Source organism: Delphinapterus leucas, chromosome 19, assembly GCF_059928025.1.
Source record: "Delphinapterus leucas isolate spDelLeu-1000000601 "Yukka" chromosome 19, BTC_Dleu_Yukka2, whole genome shotgun sequence".
NCBI lineage: Eukaryota > Metazoa > Chordata > Mammalia > Artiodactyla > Monodontidae > Delphinapterus > Delphinapterus leucas.
Window position 1 is genome coordinate 49,599,288 of NC_143147.1, and position 17,435 is coordinate 49,616,722.

At 43.0% G+C, this 17,435-nt stretch overlaps 1 protein-coding gene across 5 annotated transcripts in view; it reads right to left on the minus strand.

Annotated features, from left to right (window-relative positions):
- Positions 1-878: 878 nt before the first annotated feature.
- The window catches only part of IKZF3 (IKAROS family zinc finger 3), an 87,321-nt gene continuing 70,764 nt past the window's right edge, over positions 879-17,435 (minus strand). For all 5 annotated transcript variants that reach the window (XM_022557773.3, XM_089901202.1, XM_022557771.3 and 2 more), the window contains one exon: positions 879-7,809. In XM_022557773.3, coding sequence (XP_022413481.1) covers positions 7,106-7,809 — 704 coding nt within the window. In that variant the 3' untranslated portion in view covers positions 879-7,105. The remainder of the gene's footprint in view (positions 7,810-17,435) is intronic.

Below are 17,435 nucleotides of genomic sequence, written 5' to 3' on the forward strand. Positions count from 1 at the left end.
GCTATTTTCGAATGTATTTAATGCTCCAGTACACAGGCAGGCTGCAGAGCCATTCCTCTCTCCCTGGCCTTAGCGCTGAGACTGGAAAACCTGCTGGAGAGTCTCAGGGCCGTCTAGTGGTGCTGAAGGGAGGGATCGTGCTGAAGACAGAGCCAGTGAAAGCTGCCACCGACCTAGCCCCGCATCTGCTAGACCCTAACTTCAGGAACGTCTTCCTCCTGCCTCTTCCACAGAGGAGGGGAAAGGTAAGGTGTTCTGGATGAGGCTAAGCAGAAGGCCAGACCACCCCCCACACTCTTTTCCGACCTCTTCTGAGAGAGAACAGAGGATATCAAGACAGGAAGAGAGCCACGTGATCCCGATGCCATTCTCCTAGGAGTTCCCCCCAGCGCCTGAGGCTTGGGCCTCCAAGTATCTACAGACTACATTCCAATGTGGCCCAGTTCACCTGCAAGTTGAGTTTCCCAGTGTGGATGTTTCTGAGACCCCAGAGATGGAAAAATCAGGACTTGCCTATCTTTCAGGAAGGATCCCAGCTGGGAGGGAGGCGGGCTGGTGTCTTGGAACTGGGAGACACCGTGCCAAACCTGTCGAGCTTGTCACGTCCAGGCCCCGACCTCCTCAGATCCCCTTAGTGAACTAAGGGCCAGTGGAACCAGAACCCGACCATGGGGACATGGGGGCCAGCGGCAGGATACCAACGGCAGGTTCGGCAAGGCATCAGGCAAGATGTTTTATTTCAATGATAATTCTCTTTATCTAGGTATCTGAACTTTAAGAAAGAGCCAGAGGGGCTAAATTAAGAAACTATTCCGAGGGGCAGAATTAATTCCATTTTCTGACAGCAGCAACGACAAATGATAGGCATGCACAATGACTAATTTTAAACACACCAGTATTTTTTTTTTTATTTTTCAGTGTAAAAATCAAACATAACAAAGAAACTTTGAAAACTATCAGCAGGGTTGTTTGTGATGCGGGAATGCATTCATTACGGTTCTGGCAAGGTTAGCATTGCTACATTTCAGAAGCTGCTTCTTTACACAGTCTTTACAGAGGAGTAGGGCACTACAGGGCTCCAAGGGGTCAGACTCCAGGTAAAATCCGAGAGGAGTCAAGAGAGAAGGTCACTGCTGGGCAGGGAGGGCATTTCTGAGAAACCCAGATGAGCGTGCTGTGAGCACAGGCTGTGTCAAAACCACTAGGCAAGTTCTCTCTCCCTCACTCCTGGTGGGAAGGCCACCCTGAGCCCCAAACCATGTTCCCTTCTCTGCGCCGCCCCCGCCCCCTCATTCTGCAGACAAGGGTCATCCACAGACCACACGTGTGTTGGCTTTGGCAACCAGAAATTTAAAATAAACTATGGTTTTTCCAGTAGCCAAAATGATCCCTCACCAAAGCTCACAGACTGAGAACCTGAGCATGCAAAACCACAGTCTGGGTGAAGGGATGTCTGCTTTTCAAATGACCTGCTAATTCTTTGCAACCCACAGTAATTTGGTTTCTGTGAACCCACAGAAGCAGGCCCACCGAAAAGGACCTTGTCTGCTAACCTGGAAAAGTCCTTGTGTAAATGAGTCATTGGCAATGGGATCAGTCATTTTTAAGGCTGCCCCATTTTCCTAACATGTCAAAATGTCTGTTCTCAGTCTTTTTAGGAGAGGGTGAAGCAAAGCTGCACCCATATTCAGAAAATGAACTAGGCCCCCCAGATGCATGGCATGGGCTTGGGAGAAGGCGGGTGGCATCATGGGACTGCTCTCCAGGCTGCTAGAGTGGGGTGGATGGAGAGATGGACAGTGAGAACCATTTGAGGAAACTCTAAATTGCTTGAAGAATTAATGGTTGAGGGCTCGTAAGACGGTGAGGGAGCAAAGCTAGGCTACTTCCCTGGCTTCAAAGCCATGAAGTATCTGTACTATGTGGTTCACAAACATTGGTTCTAAGGCTCGGCATATTCTTTACTCTTAGGCATTAAAACAACATGAAGGAAACATGTGTGTTAGAGATCAGTTGCCTTCATTGGCAAGTGAATTACTATCATGGTCCTAGTATGGTCTTTGAATATTTTCCATGTCTTTAAATCCAGATACAGTACATATAGTGGAAAATTTGCAACCATCCAACAAAATCTGCCCCCACGCACACAAAAAACAAGAGTAACTTTACCTAATAGACAAAATTACATGAAACCTCACAACGTCCTTGGGAGGTAGATATTGTTATGTCCTTACATTTTTAAAAATCAAAACATTAACATTCCAGTTTCAAATAACAATATCAGCCTATAAGACACTCCAATATTGTAATATTCAGAGGAAACTTGCCTCCAGCTTCTTCAAAGACCTGTTTCTCATGTTTTTTTTTTAATTTTTAAAAATTCATTATTTATTTATAAATTTATTTATTTTATTTATTTATTTTTGGCTGCATTGGGTCTTCGTTGCTGCGTGCGGGCTTCCTCTAGTTGCAGCGAGTGGGGGCTACTCTTCCTTGTGGTGCGCAGGCTTCTCATTGCAGTGGCTTCTCTTGTTGTGGAACACGGGCTGTAGGCGCACGGGCTTTGGTAGTTGTGGCACGCAGGCTCAGTAGTTGTGGCGTACGGACTCAGTAGTTGTGGCACATGGGCTTAGTTGCTCTGCGGCATGTGGGATCTTCCCGGACCAGGGCTCAAGCCCATGTCCCCTGCATTGGCAGGCGGATCCTCAATGACTGTGCCACCAGGGAAGCCCCTGTTTCTCATGTTGCTGGCATGATGTGGGACACGCTATATACAGCTTGGGTAAACAGAGGTACAGTCTTGTGCTATGAGCTCATACAAGTCGAAAGCCTACACCTCTCTTCTAGGCTCTTCCAAGTCCACAGTCTCCGACCCTGGGTTCACTCATTCTCAGAACTGTTCAGTCTGTTAGGCTTAGAGAACAGAGTCCTTTCCCTGGGATGACCCAGGTTTAGCATTTGGTTTCAGGTCAAAATTGTCCTCTTTACAGGCACTTAAATCCCAAATCATTCTGCTTTTCTGAACTCTGCCTATAGAGATTCTCTGAACTATACTTTCTGTCTGAGCACAAAAATAGCTCCTAATTCTTTAAAAGATAAGAGAGATCACTGTGTATCTCTTGTCTTCTGCACAGCCTAATTCTATTTTCTAGGACAGAAGTTTCATCACTCCACTTTCTTTTCTCTTCTTGAGCTCAAACTCCTAATTCTGAGTCTTTGTCAAAGAGCCGGGGCACTCTGAGAACTCAAACCTTAAGTATCACAGAGTTTCCAAATCTCCACTAGAGACCAACGTACCTACTCGTAGTGGAGTACACTTTAAAGTTAGGACTTCAAACACTAAACATTTAACATTTCCATTACAGTCTTACTGGCTGTCCTGGGATATATATCAGAAGTACTGCTTTTCCCCTGAAAACATTCTAAATCTCACATGTAGCAGGAGGAAAAAAAGCAGAGGGTAAGAAAAGTGATACAGAGGCTACCTGGAAAACATGTTATGTTGACGTGAGATTTGTTAATAACACAGCGTTTCAACTGAGTAAAATTTTGTGTTTTTAAACATTTATCTTTGCAAAAGAAATCTGAGGTCGCTTTACTTCTGGGTCTGGCAAGATGTTAAGCCTTGCATTTAAAAGGTGAGACATTTTGTCGCTGGCGAGGTCAGAAGCTGAGTCAGGAACAGTTCAGAACGGGTAACAAGGCATCTGATTAGCTAGCTTCTCTGTGTCAAGGCTAATACATCTTTTTGGGAGAATGACTTAGGGAATCTAAAGCCTGGTGGATTTATTAACATCTCTCTTTTTCCTGGTGGTGTTGGTGGAGGGTAATGGGGGAGACACCTCTGTTTGGTTCTCTGCCAGGAGGAACACCTATGCAACAATTCAAAGAGCGATAAGGAACATTTGGAGAGCCAGCTCTCGGCCTTTTCCACCCTCATCCCAATTCTGCCACCTTGGCTGTAAGGGAACTTTTCACGGGTTTGGTTGTTCCTCAGGTTTTGATCTCCTGGGTGTGTGGTGGGGGCCTGGCTAATAAGAGGGTTGGTGGGAAATGGAGAGAGAAGACCTATGAGGCTCACGTTCACAGGGACTCTGGCTGAGAAAGGAAACGTGCTGTCGGAAGGGGCCAGGGGACCTCACCGTCCAGCAGGGTCAGATGTGAATCCTCCTCGGTCCTCCTTTCTAGGCATCTTGCTAAGGTTCTCCTTTACCTTCTTTCCCACCCCCAGCAAGGGGGTTAAGTAGAATAAGGATTGCCTGCAGAAGTAAGTGTTTACCTGTGTTGTGGGAACCACTACATACCACCTGTTTCAACTTCAAGATTTAAGAATGTGGAGTTTCCACATATACATTTTCTCTGGACTTGACATGTCCCAGTCCAGGCTCAGAATGCGACAACGAAAGTGCAGCCTGTGTGAGTGGTCGCCCCACTCAGAAAACTGACCTCAGAAGAATGGAAATCATTCAGAAAATCCATTACTCACAGAGAAAAGGAGGGTTATACTTACAGAGTTCCCAGGTTGGTGGGATGGGCCTTAGTTTCACTATTTTAAGGTGCAGGAGTTGGTCTCTTCACTAAAGACTTTCCCACTAATCTGGTAGACACGCTTGCTTTCCCTAGCTTTCTCTCCTACTAATCCTTGCTTCCAAACGCTCTTTCTTTTGTCCCCTGAAGAGTCAACATGATGTGTGATATTTCAAGAATATAATAAGCAGCTCTTCTTTCACAATGGGTATAAGCAACGTGGTGTAGCTTGGAGTCCAGGATTACGGAAACACAGTGAGGTACTGAAGACTACACACCGAAATACATCTAGTCTTTTAGCTGAAATCTCAAACGTGTTGGGACTGTTGCCATGGAATTTCACAAGATCTTTTTTCCTGAGACAGACGCCATGCTACAAAGAAGGATAAACCATTTGTGCAGTCTGTGGTGGAACATTTTAATTACTGGCAGCACATAAACGAGTTGAGTTTGAGCCTAATGCATAAAGCCCTTTCGAAATATCAAGGCAGATACATAAAACGCTAATCCACCAGGAATTGTGGATTCTTGGCTCCGGTAGAAATGTTCACACAGCTGACTCTTAATTTGTAAACAGGCTCCATGAAGTTGTTCCTGGAAGCGAATTTATTTTCCCTAACATAGGTTCTTTAAAAGGAGAAAAAAGAAAAAAAAAAGGCTTTGGCAAGCAGCTGCAGGTGCCCGTTTGTGTGTACACTCTGGGGCAAGATCAAAATCCCTTCCTGTTTTTTGTTCCTCTCCACCATCCTCTTCACACCACAACTCAGTGGTTAAAGGAAAAACTTAACAATACTTCCATTTTCACACCAAAGAAATGTGAAACGTATATTCATATACATACTCTTCTGCTTAATACCCATACATTAAGAGGTTTAAAAAAATAATTGTGGTTCCTGCATAATCACATAAATTTAAAGCTGTAAAGGACCTTCGAGAACATCTGAATCCAATTCCTAGTTCTATGGTTGAGGAAACTTAGTTTTAAGAGTTAAGTGATTTGCCCAAAGTCATTTGGCTAAGTAGTGGCAAATATGGAATCAGCAGATTTTGTGACCCTCATTCCAGTGCTACTTTTACTTTTTATTTTTTATTTTTATTTTTTTATTTTTTTTTGCGTTACGCGGGCCTCTCCCGTTGCGGAGCACAGGCTCCGGACACACAGGCTCAGCGGCCATGGCTCACGGGCCCAGCCGCTCCGCGGCATGTGGGATCCTCCCAGACCGGGGCACGAACCCGTGTCCCCTGCATCGGCAGGCGGACTCTCAACCACTGCGCCACCAGGGAAGCCCTACTTTTACAATTATTACATCACTTTTCCTTGATAGCATGTCTCCCATAATTAATGATAAAGATGACCGACACATCTGCAGAACCGAGGTCAGACTTTCGGGAATCCTTGTGGAATACAACAGCTCCATTTAAAATGGGGGTTGGGAAACCACCCCCCGCACTCCGACCTGCCTGATCGAGGATATCCTGCCAGCAGAGGTGCTCCCCTCTCACTCCATCCTGAAGTTCAGCTCTGATCCTGGTCATCCTCGGTTCCTTTCCTGTGGGGAGGGGGAGGCTAAGTCATACTTTCAGGATTCTTTGGTATTTTTTTGGTCAAAAAATCATTGGCCAGTGTGCTTTGGGTTTGTCCACCAATATTCCATGAAGGAGATGAAAAACTTTCAGGTGGTTGTTCCTCCTTCCCTCCATCCCTGGGTGCTGCTGCTAAACAACTCCCCGCCTCAGAACCAAGCCTGCCACTCAAGATAGCAGGAAATGGATGCCATCACCCACGGTGGACAACCTCCTGGAGTTCCCATGACAGTCTATACTGAAGCCATTAGTTCTTCTGAGAGACAGTTTCTCCTGTGCATGAATGGTTTGACTCAAAGCAGCTTTTAATTGGAGACGGGAGGGTAAAGAGTAGAAGCAGAAGTACCATCAGAAAACTTGGGTTATTTTTGCTTGTGTGATAAGAAGTGGATCTGATGCTTGGAGACTAGGGGCTTCAGTTATTGGTAACATTTTATGGCTGTTCTCTTCCTTATTGTTAGACTATAATTTGCGATGGAAGGTTTATATCCTAACCCTTTAGTCTTGTGTGAAGTGCAGAAGGGCAAGCCTTCCCAGCAAGGTCAGCTGGCCAGCAGTTCTTCTCTGTGGACCTGGGCATATGGCTAAAAGTCTTTTTCCACATGTGGCTGATGTATCTCAGAAACAATGTCTCATGCAGCACAACCAGGGGACTCTTCTGGTTGGCAACAGACTCCAAAGAATGCCTGTCTATTGCTGCAAAAGACAATGACCAAATGCTTCATTGGCTTTTAAATATCATAAAATTCAAGTCCCTGATGGGAAAACAAAGGTTTCACAAAAGTAGTAACATGATATATCTGCAAACAATTTCTGAATGGGGACAGCATTTCTCTGCTGCCCATGTGAACGTGATCCTTTGGACACTAAAATGGCATGAAAAGGGGATTGGAACTGAGTTTGTTTTGAGAGTGATTTGTTAGGCGAGGGGTATTATCAGCTTTTAAAAATGATGTTGAATGCTCAGGTGCAAATCATCTCTGGGCCCAGATCTTCACTTCAGCATGGCTCTGTGCTCTCCTCTGGCTATGTGAGATGAGAACTCATAGCGATCGTGGCTTCGATAGCCACACATGTTACACTCAAAAGGGTCACGAAAGCCGTGGCAACCCATGTGAATAGTGAACATCACGTAATCCAGGAAGAGGACTCGACAGTGGTCACACCGGTACACATCCATCACCTCCCCTTCTTTGTTGATCACTTTGATGGAGTCTCTTGGGCAGATGGGTGGGGGCTTGAGGAGTTCATAAGAGCGGGGGACCTCCTTCAGAAGTGGCATCCCATTGCGGGCCCGAGAAGGGACCATGTGATTTTGCTGGTAGATGTGATTCTGGCGTTCCTCATGGTTGCTGTCAGTGTCCGTGGAGTCGTGGCCACTGTTGTTGGGGGAGAGGCCTCTTTCAGAAGGCAGGCTCTTCTCTGGCAGCTGGACGTTCTTCTTTTCCAGGTCCTGGGGGGCACCGTTCGGCATCTCGGCACGGGTGAGGGCTATGGGGTACATGCTGCTGATAACTGGGACCATCTCTGAGGTGGGAGCAGGCGGTGTCTGGACCAAGGGGCGCAGGGCTTCGGCACCAAGATAGCTGATGGCGTTATTGATGGCCTGGTCCATCATTCGGGTCTGGATCATCTCACTCTCTTTCTCATACACATAGCTGGGATTATAGCTGACGTCAAAGCAGTGGCGCTTCTCACCTAGAACAAGGGAAGGAAAGAGTGACAAAAGGAACAACACAAAGGCAGAGAGTTTGTAAAATTATTTTCTGGAGTCCTTGAAAAGTGAGGAAGGACAAGTGGCCTGTTCAAGAACACTCAGCCCAGGCAGAATGGTCCCACACGGGTGTTGAAGCCTCAGGGGACAGTGATTGACAGCACATGCTTGGACAGTCAAAATACCTGAAACCAGCAGGCAAAAGGGAGAGTCAGAGATGTCACTAAGTTGAGGCTACAATGTGAGTTGTTTCCACTGCTCATGTCAGAAGGGAACCCTGGAGAAAAGAAGCAAGAGAACACCAGGAGGGGGCTTAAGAGGGGGCAAGGCAGCTGACAGTGTGCAGGAGCATGGGGACCTCTGCACTTCTATTGTCCATGAACTCTGAAGACGCAGTCAATCCCCGAACTCTTAGTTTGCTTGTCCTTTTCTGCTTGTAATACTAGGGAGCCGGGGGCCGGAAGTGCTGCAAAAAGTGGGGATGCTCTGGCCTCGGCAGCTTTTTAAATAGCTGCAGAGGCAGAAAAAATAGCCCCCCAAACTCCAACTTACCACTTCCCAGACACGTCAGTTATCAGACTGACTGAGATTTAAATAAAAGAGCTTCAAATGTAGAGAGTTTTAGAAAAGGCTTTCTCTTGATGAAAGATCATCATGATCTTCACCCTCTTCATAAAGTGTGTTATTCTTCTTTTGCTTGAAAAGATGTATCATTGATACATGTGTGATCATTAGTACTTATCTCACACTTAACTGAAAAATTTACTTGTGGTCACCCTCTCCTACTTCTCATGTCAAACTGCTGAGAAATTTTGAAAACAGAGTTTAGCCACCTTCAGGGCGTGTGGGTGTTGTGTGTTAGAAAACAGAGGCTCTCTGGCCACAGGGAAGGCAGGAGCGGGATCTTCAATGATGGCAGATGTGCTCAATGGTGAGTGGCTGGTAGAGGCAAGAGAAAGCGGGGAAGATGTGTCAAGGGCTGGAGGTGAGGCTAACATTATTGCTGATGCTTTTTCATTCTGTAGACATTGATTCTGAGAGATTTGCTAAACCGTATCCTCTCTTCCCTAACATTTCCTAGGCATGTTGTGGTTCCAGAACGTATCACTGCCATACAGTAAAGGCTTCGGGGAAGACAAAACAGAAGAAAACAAAAAGGATTGGAAGAACCAGTTTCTGTTCTTGAGGTATCTCCAACCTAGTGGGAGAGAAATAAGACTTGGCTAGATGGAATTGGAGAAAAATAAATGCTAAAAGTTGAGAAAGGGCTGCCTTGCTCTATGGAAGCTTTTGATTTTATTTTAAATGCCATGTTTGAGGCGTTTAAGCAGGGAGGGTGACGTGTCTTCTGTAAAAAGAATTAAAAGGGAAGGGCAGGGTGGTTTGTAAATATACAAACTGTATATTTAAGTGTTATGGGAACGCAAAAAATTCAGGAGTACTTGTGGAAGGGAAAACATTCTTGGAAAACCTAAATTTTGAGAAGGGTCTTGATGAACTGGTAGGACTTAGATTTTCAGAGACGTAGAAGAGATATCCTAATTGAGGGATGAGCATGAATCAAGACAGACACGTGGGACCGTCCAAGACATGGGCTGGGAGGGGTAAGAGAGTCTGGTTAGAGCAAAATATCAAGAAGTGTGGAAGAAAATATTTCTCAAACTTCACTCAGCCCTCCACATTCCGCAATATTCATACCCCAGGGTGGTGTGGTGGTTGAGAGCACGAACTCTAGAGTCAGATGGTGTGGATTCGATGCTGCCTCATCATGACTAGTTGTGTGACCTTGGGTAAGTTACTTAACCTGTCTATGGCTCCATGTCCTCACGTAAAATGGGGGTAATAATTGTACCTACCTCAATTGGTAAGCGCTTAGAACAGTGCCTGGCACATAGAAAGCACTTGGTAAATGTTAGGGTTTTTAATTTTGTTTGAATCAGCTCGCATTTCCTTCCTTTCTTTTTTTGCTGAAGAAATTTGTTTTTTTAAGGAAACTTTATATCACTAACATAAACAGAAAACCAGAATCACTTGCCACAAATATAAGGTAACCATGAAAAATAAAGACAATTAAATTAAAGTTTGATCAGATACTGTAAGTACCTGGAGACAAAGATCCCCTCTCTCTTTGCTAAAAATAGAGATTACCAAGTGTGTGATTAGTGTTGAAGACAATTAACATCTAATTACGTCTAAATCTTTCTCCTTGGTATAATCAGGAAGATTGAAAGAGAACTAAAAAGAAAATAACTTTCTTGCCATGTGGATCAAGGTTTTCAAATGCTCTGTGAGCCTCCTGGCACTTTGCCTCCAACATTTTAGGAGATACTGAAAAAAGATAACACGTGGTGGGACCAAATGATGGACATTCTGAATAACCAACCGTAGGGTTTAGATTTGGACAAACGGCAAACCTCTACAAACCGCATTGAGCAAGAGATGCTTGTGGTCAAAATGTTATTTTCAGGATATTAATGTAACAGCAATGTGTAAGATGGACCAGAACAGTGAGAAACTGGAGACAAGAAGACCTGCTAAAAGATCCAATCTAATCAGATAGATTTGTCCTGTATCCCCACTACCTTAAGGCCAACCTGACAGTTTCCAGACAAATACCTGAGAGAAAAAATATGCACAGAAAATCACCGTACCTTGGCAACTCAATAAAAAGGAACAGAAACGTAGACCTTTGCCAAAGTAATCAACGGTTCTTCTTTTCAACTGCCAGATTGGATAAGTCTCTGATTAGAGCTGTTTGGAAGAACGAGACTGAGGACATGAAAGCTGTCTAAAGTCACAAATATTCATTCCCCTGAAAGTGACACAGAAGTGATGAACTTTGTTCCCTGGCCTTTTCAAGGTTACTGATGATTTTCCAGTGTGGTTGGCTCTACTCAGTTCCCCAAATACCGGGGGTCCCTGGAAATCTTTTTAATCTTTTCGCCTAACAGAGAGACTCCAGAAAGCTTCCGAGGTGGGGCAGGCACATCACAAGCTCTGCTTTTCTCTCTTCTCCCAAGAGTTGGTTTTACTTAACTAGGCCTACAATTTCATAATCTATCCACCTGCAGCACATGTCAGAAAACAGCTGAGTGCTGAAGTCGTAAGAGGCAAAACAATAAGAGGAAAATCAACCCCTGGATGAGTGGAAATATGTGACTGAGTTCTGTGGTTAACGCAGACCACTGTTCATTGTTAAGAAGATGGGAGAGCCTCAGATCTTCACGTGCACGCAACCTGCACTCATCAGGTCCCCTCATCTCCGAGTTACGGTAACTTGATTAGTGCAGATGACTATCAGTCACCTGTAGACACGATGACTCAATGTGTGTGAAACTCAGAAGGGGTAAGCTACAGTAATTGAAAAGCCAACAGCTCACGTTTCTTTAGTAATACACTCATAAGAAAGGTTACTCAAACCACAAAAGTGTAACTGCTCCCAAACCTGCACAGAGCTTCTAGTCCAGCTTCTAGTCAAAATCGTACCACACACGTCTGAGTGATTAATGAGAGAAGCTTCGGGCTGAATTAGAGGTTTTCTTCCAATGATAATACAAATGGCGACAACAGGTCCTAAGTTTAGAAACCAAGGCTACTTGGTTGGGCCGTTCCCTACCTGTGATCCCTTTTAAAGGTGTCCATCCCTACCATCTGGGCTTTGGTAACTCTGAACTGAGCAACTGCCTGACCTGAATTGCTGCAATGTGGTGAGGGCATATGGTTGTTGGCTTCTAAGTGCCAACTTGAAAGTACAGAATCATAGCCTAAAGCTAAAAGGGACCTTAGCTGAGCATGTGGATTTAGACCTCTGCCTTTGGGATGGAGGGACAAGATCCACTACTCTAACCTGTTTACTTCTCTACTTCACAGTACCGAGCACTGTGCCTTATATATAATACCAAGAAGAATAGCTACTATTTATTGAGCCACTACTATATACCCAGTGCTGTCCTAGGTACTTTGCATATTGTCTCACTTTACCTAAGATGAATTATCATCTCTTAGTCAGACGAAGGACCTAAAGCACAAACGGGTTGATTAACTTGCTCAGGTTGCTCAGCTGGTAAATGGAGAACCAGGATGTGATCCAAGGGCCCATATACCTCAGGATATGGTTGAGCATTAACTGCTGTTTCCTGGCTGCTACCTCGCCCATGGCTGCACAACCCCACCACTAGCAATGACTTCAGATTCTCTGCTGGGATGGTTCCCATAGGCAGTAGAAACGCAACTGTGCTTTGTTGCATATGGACCAGTAGCATGCATTCAAGAAATTTCTGTGATGAACAGAGTTGTCATGATGTCCATAAAGTGCTTAACAGAGTACTGGCACATGTAAGCACTCAATAAGTGGTAGATCTATTATTATTATTATTGTCATTATTATTGTTATTTGCCTCACACCATGTTAAGTGTTTTGAAGAATACAAACTTCATTGCAATCCAGGAGGAGATGTAGTATGTACACAATTTCATTACAAATTAGTATCCTTAATACTATGTGGTGGAACAAAGTATAGAGTAGCCAAGAGAGTGGAGAGAGAAAAATACGGACCATGTCTCAAATATGCCACGTAACATGGGACAAATATTAATCTATCCTCTCCTCTAAAGTCTCCTTGAAATCTGAGGTGGTAGTAGTGGTGGTGGTGGGGACAGTTACACACATCACAAAAAGCAGACTGTTAAACTCGCCTTGAGTGCAGAGGGAGAACAGAGAAGAGAGAGAATTCAGGCACGTATGGGAATGTAGACCACGTGGAGGTTTAGGGGGCAGATGGGAGGGAGGGCATTCCAGACAGTGAGCATGGAAAGAAGGATTACAAAGAAGTGGGAGTAGTTCATTATTGGCTGAATTAAAAGATTAGTCGGCTGAAATGATACATTCAGAAAAGATAACTTAGAGACAGATTGTGAGAGACTCAGAACGCCTGGGTGGTTTGGATTTTATTCTGATGGGGAGCCATTGAAAGATTTTTTGAAGAGGAGGAGAAATTATTTGAACATTAGAAAAATAACAATTCTGAGGTTACAGTCATCATGATGGGATAATGTGAAATACTGGGGTTTTCTTTAAGCCTTTAAATTTCTTCAAGTCATTTAACTGTATCTGCTGATGCCTTCATACAATTTCCCATGTATCATCGATTACTCGTACTCCAAGCACATATCCTCCCCCCAAAAAAGGGCAGGTAATCAGGGTAAATGGAATATCTGATGATGACAATGGCTCTGATCTCAATCTAAATGAGACTGAAGTGGCTATAACACCTCTTCCAGGAGGAGGAAGGCAGAGGGTAGGAAGCCACAGAACGAGAAGCAGGAAGGAGGAGAGAGAACAGAGAGAGCCATGGGGGTGGCAGAGAGGAAAACTGAGCTGGAAACCACATTTTGTTGCTGCAGAAGCCTTTGTCCTCTGTGAGTCACCGTGAAGTGCTATTTGGTTGTCATCTGCCCTGATGGAGTCACCACAGATCTTTTCTCAAGAAAAAAACACACCCTTAAGAGAGAATGACTGCCCTTCTTCAAGGCTTTTTCTTCCACCAGCTTTCAATGACTAGACCCTTCCCTTTCCAAAGCTCCTGTGTAGCACACATGACATGCACTGCTCTGGGTGACTTTCTGGGGGAGGAGGGCCTTGGACTGCAGCACTTTATAGACCCAGGCTCTGGCCCTGCTCTGTCACCTACTAGCTGCATCTCTCCATCTTTCCCTTCCCCCTTCCCTCCTTAGTAAAAGAACTTCACTGGGTGGTTCCTAATATCCCTTCAAGCTCAAAAACGTTATGACTTTTGATGCTTATAGGATTAGGGATTTTGGCCCTTTGGGAAGGGATGGGAGAAGATACTTTTTGCTTTTAGAAACAGGTATTAAAACTGCTTCCTGTTGCTCTGTTAACCAAAGCAGACAATTTCTCATTAGTTACTTCACAGGGAGAACCGACAGTGTTTGCTGAAGTGTCAAAACCTCACAACATGTTTACCGGGGGGGTGAGCGAGATCTTTTTTCATGTTCTTTTCAACATGAAAACTTCCTTTAATAAAGTAATACATGAAATTAAAAAAAATAGGGAGATGCTATGGTAACCACTTTGGTCTAAATAACACATCTGTTTTTGGAGAAAGAATGAAAATCAGAGAAAGAAATATGCAGAAATGTAGTCATTTTCCTCCTCCCTTCAGGAGAGAAATCTGGCCTCTATTTTGAGCCAAGTATTTGAAGATGGCCTAGTTAGAAGCATAGTCAAGCAAGTTTGTAACAGGAGAATAAGATTCAGAAAAAAGACAATCCCTAAAGGGCTTAGGTGCTAAAAGTAAGGTCTTCTTGTCCTTTGGAAAGAACAACTAAAAAGAATTATTTTGATGACGTAAAGGTGCTGATTTCTAATGAATGTGTGTCAGTTTATTTCCTATTTTATAGAAAGTGATTCAAAATTTCTTGGAGAACTAGGAAAAAAGAGATTTCATTTTTCTCCTACTCTTCAACAGAGGCATGTTTTTGTGTTTCTAAATGCATTTAGACTTAATCCAATCCATCCCTCGTCCTCAGTTCATCTCTAATGGATGAAAAATGCTATCTACTGGTAATTATCTCAAGCCTGTTAGGAAAGTAACAGGCTGACCTGATGGTATAATTTCACCTTTACCCTCATAGTTCAAGAGGTCAGGGAAGCCAAGCTGTGCAACTGTCAACAAGGATTAAAGGGAGTGACTCATTCTTCCTTCACACTTTACCCATTGCCATTTCCCTGGCAGCTGAATCTTTTCAGAAAATGATGCCTTGGAAAGGAAATATAGGAGAGAGAAGAGAAGGAGGGGAGACATTAGCCCCATATGTTTTATATCACTTCATCCCATATACTGCACAGTGTCATAATGTTCCTTTATTTTCCCCTTGATATTACTATTTTCTATCAAAAGGTGGATTCAGTTAAATGATTGAAGGGGTTTCTTTTAGTTTTGAAAAAATCTCTTAAGGTTCAGGGAATAAGCTAATGCTAGAGGATTAGAACAGTGCTCAGGAACAAGAATATCACGTACATGGCAGGAGCTCTGTAACCATTTGCATGATAAATGAATGGACGAAAGAGCAAATGAATAAGTAGTAATGTACTAAGTAAAATACATAAATGTTGAACTAATGCAGCTGTTTTATAGATTCTCAGATTAAATGACATCTTCCTAAAAAAAAACCTCCTAAATTATATACCATGGTTTATAACATAAAATAACATACCATATCTGTACAACCTTGAGAAAAAAGTTATCTGAAGTTATACATATAGGTTTATAAACAAAAAGTGGTGCTCATTATTGCTGCCTTTTATAATTCATCTTGCAGACTTACAGAATGGTAGAGCTGCGAGGGACCTTCTCGATCACTTCATCACCTGTTCGGTCTACTCATTTCACAGGTGAGTAAACAGAGGCCCAGAAAGGTTACGTGATTTGTCTAAACATACACAGTTAAGAAATGACTGAACTGGAATCACAACCTCAGTCTTTTGGCTTCTAATCCAGTGCTCTTCCTACTGCACTTTACCACAATTTATAAAAAAAACAAAAATTCCCCCAGCTATTCAGGGCCCCAAAGTCCAGAAGTTGCTACCTCAGCTCAAATCAAGAGCTAACTCTACTGGGTTTCCTGATTCCATCTCAGAGAGAACATGATGGTTCAGAAGATGACAGAGATCAGTACCTACAAGATCAGCACCTCTCCTGAGTCTGGAAATGAAAGAGTGAAAATCCTCTGGTCACAATGGTAATAAACAAATGGAATGGATCCCCTATGCAATAAGCAAAATGGCATGGACTTGGACATGTGAAACATGTGTTTTTAAACCCATGAAGATACCGAAGCAACTTTTATCTTATTAAGTAGGGCTTTAGCTCAAGGACAGGTTTAGGGCAACTATGTGGACTAAGTACCTTCTCTCATATTTTAGTTCTCTTAGACCAACATGCATTGACCATAACTGGATTGAAATTAAGTCACTTTACATTTTTTTTCTTTCCCATTTCTCCCCATGTTTCTCCCCACCCATATCAGCTGCAGCCATTTCTACAGCCAAAACATCCCCCAAATTAAATTACACTCATGGCATAGAATAACAATCCAAGCTTCCTTTTGTACGCCAGTCAGAACCTCTTCACATAAGTACAGCTCAAAAGAGGTATGAGCAATGCTCTAAGATAACGTCTTGGAATCACAATTGGTCCACTGTGCCTAAACCCCATATGGAAGTCACCACACGCCCCCTGACATTTCTCACCAAGGAGGGGGAAGATGGTAAAGAGGATAGGGTCTCTCTGAAATGAAATTCACCAACTTTAGTCTGACACAGTTTATTCTTAAAGTGACTAAAAGAATACAATAACTTCTCAGTCAAACAACATAAAATAAATAAGTATAAATACCAAGCTAGGAAGACAGGAATAAAGACGCAGACGTAGAGAATGGACTTGAGGACACGGGGAGGGGGAAGGGTAAGCTGGGACGAAGTGAGAGAGTGGCATGGACTTATAAATACTACCAAATGTAAAATAGATAGCTAGTGGGAAGCAGCCGCATAGCACAGGGAGATCAGCTCAGTGCTTTGTGACCACCTAGAGGGGTGGGATAGGGAGGGTGGGAGGGAGACGCAAGAGGGAGGAGATATGGGGATATATGTATTTGTATAGCTGATTCACTTTGTTATAAAGCAGAAACTAACACACCATTGTAAAGTAATTATACTCTAATAAAGATGTTAAAAAAAACAAAAACAAGCTAGGTAGCTTTGAAATATATGGGTTCTTTCAATATATCTCTATAATTCACATAAAATTAAAAAACTAATTAGACCAGAATAAAATTTAACCAGATTTAAAAACCAGGCAGGCACCTGATATCTGTAAAAGCTATTGAAAAGAATAAACACAAAAGGACTGAAGTAAGAAATCAACAGCAGCAGCAAGTAGCTTTGGAAAAACAGACTGACAGGTTTCTAAAATATTACTGGTGTTGAGGGAGGTCTATTTTCGTGTGATAACTATTTTTGTTCAATATCACCGACTTTCAATTTATAGCAAAACCAATACATTCAATTCAGCTGCCTACTTCACAAATACAAATCTATTTAAAATATCATAGTCACATTTATGTAAACATCTGGGAGAATTCAACACAATATTTCTGCCATTTGGCAGTCCTAACACTTTAATGGACATAATTATTTCTTAGCCATCTCATTCTTGCTGTATTTTTTGACAATGTGAAAACCAATGGTATAAAAATTAACTCCAGTAAGACAAATGATTAAATCAAACCTTGTTATTTAAATCTATGCATTCCCAACCACTTTCTCTTAAAACCAATTCTCAATCAAATTCAAGAAAATATGGCAATACATTTTAGGGCATGAAAAAAGTTTGAGCGTGATAAGGGAACCAAGTTGTAAAACATAGTTGCAAAAGATTACAAAAATGCTATCTTGAACATCTTACTGGTATCAATTGCACAAACTCTCCCATGGAACATATGTCATTCGGAATAAAGAGGAAGGAACAGCATTTTTAACACCAACTTCATTTAAGAAATTGGATACCAAATAATCCCATCTTCAGTAGTT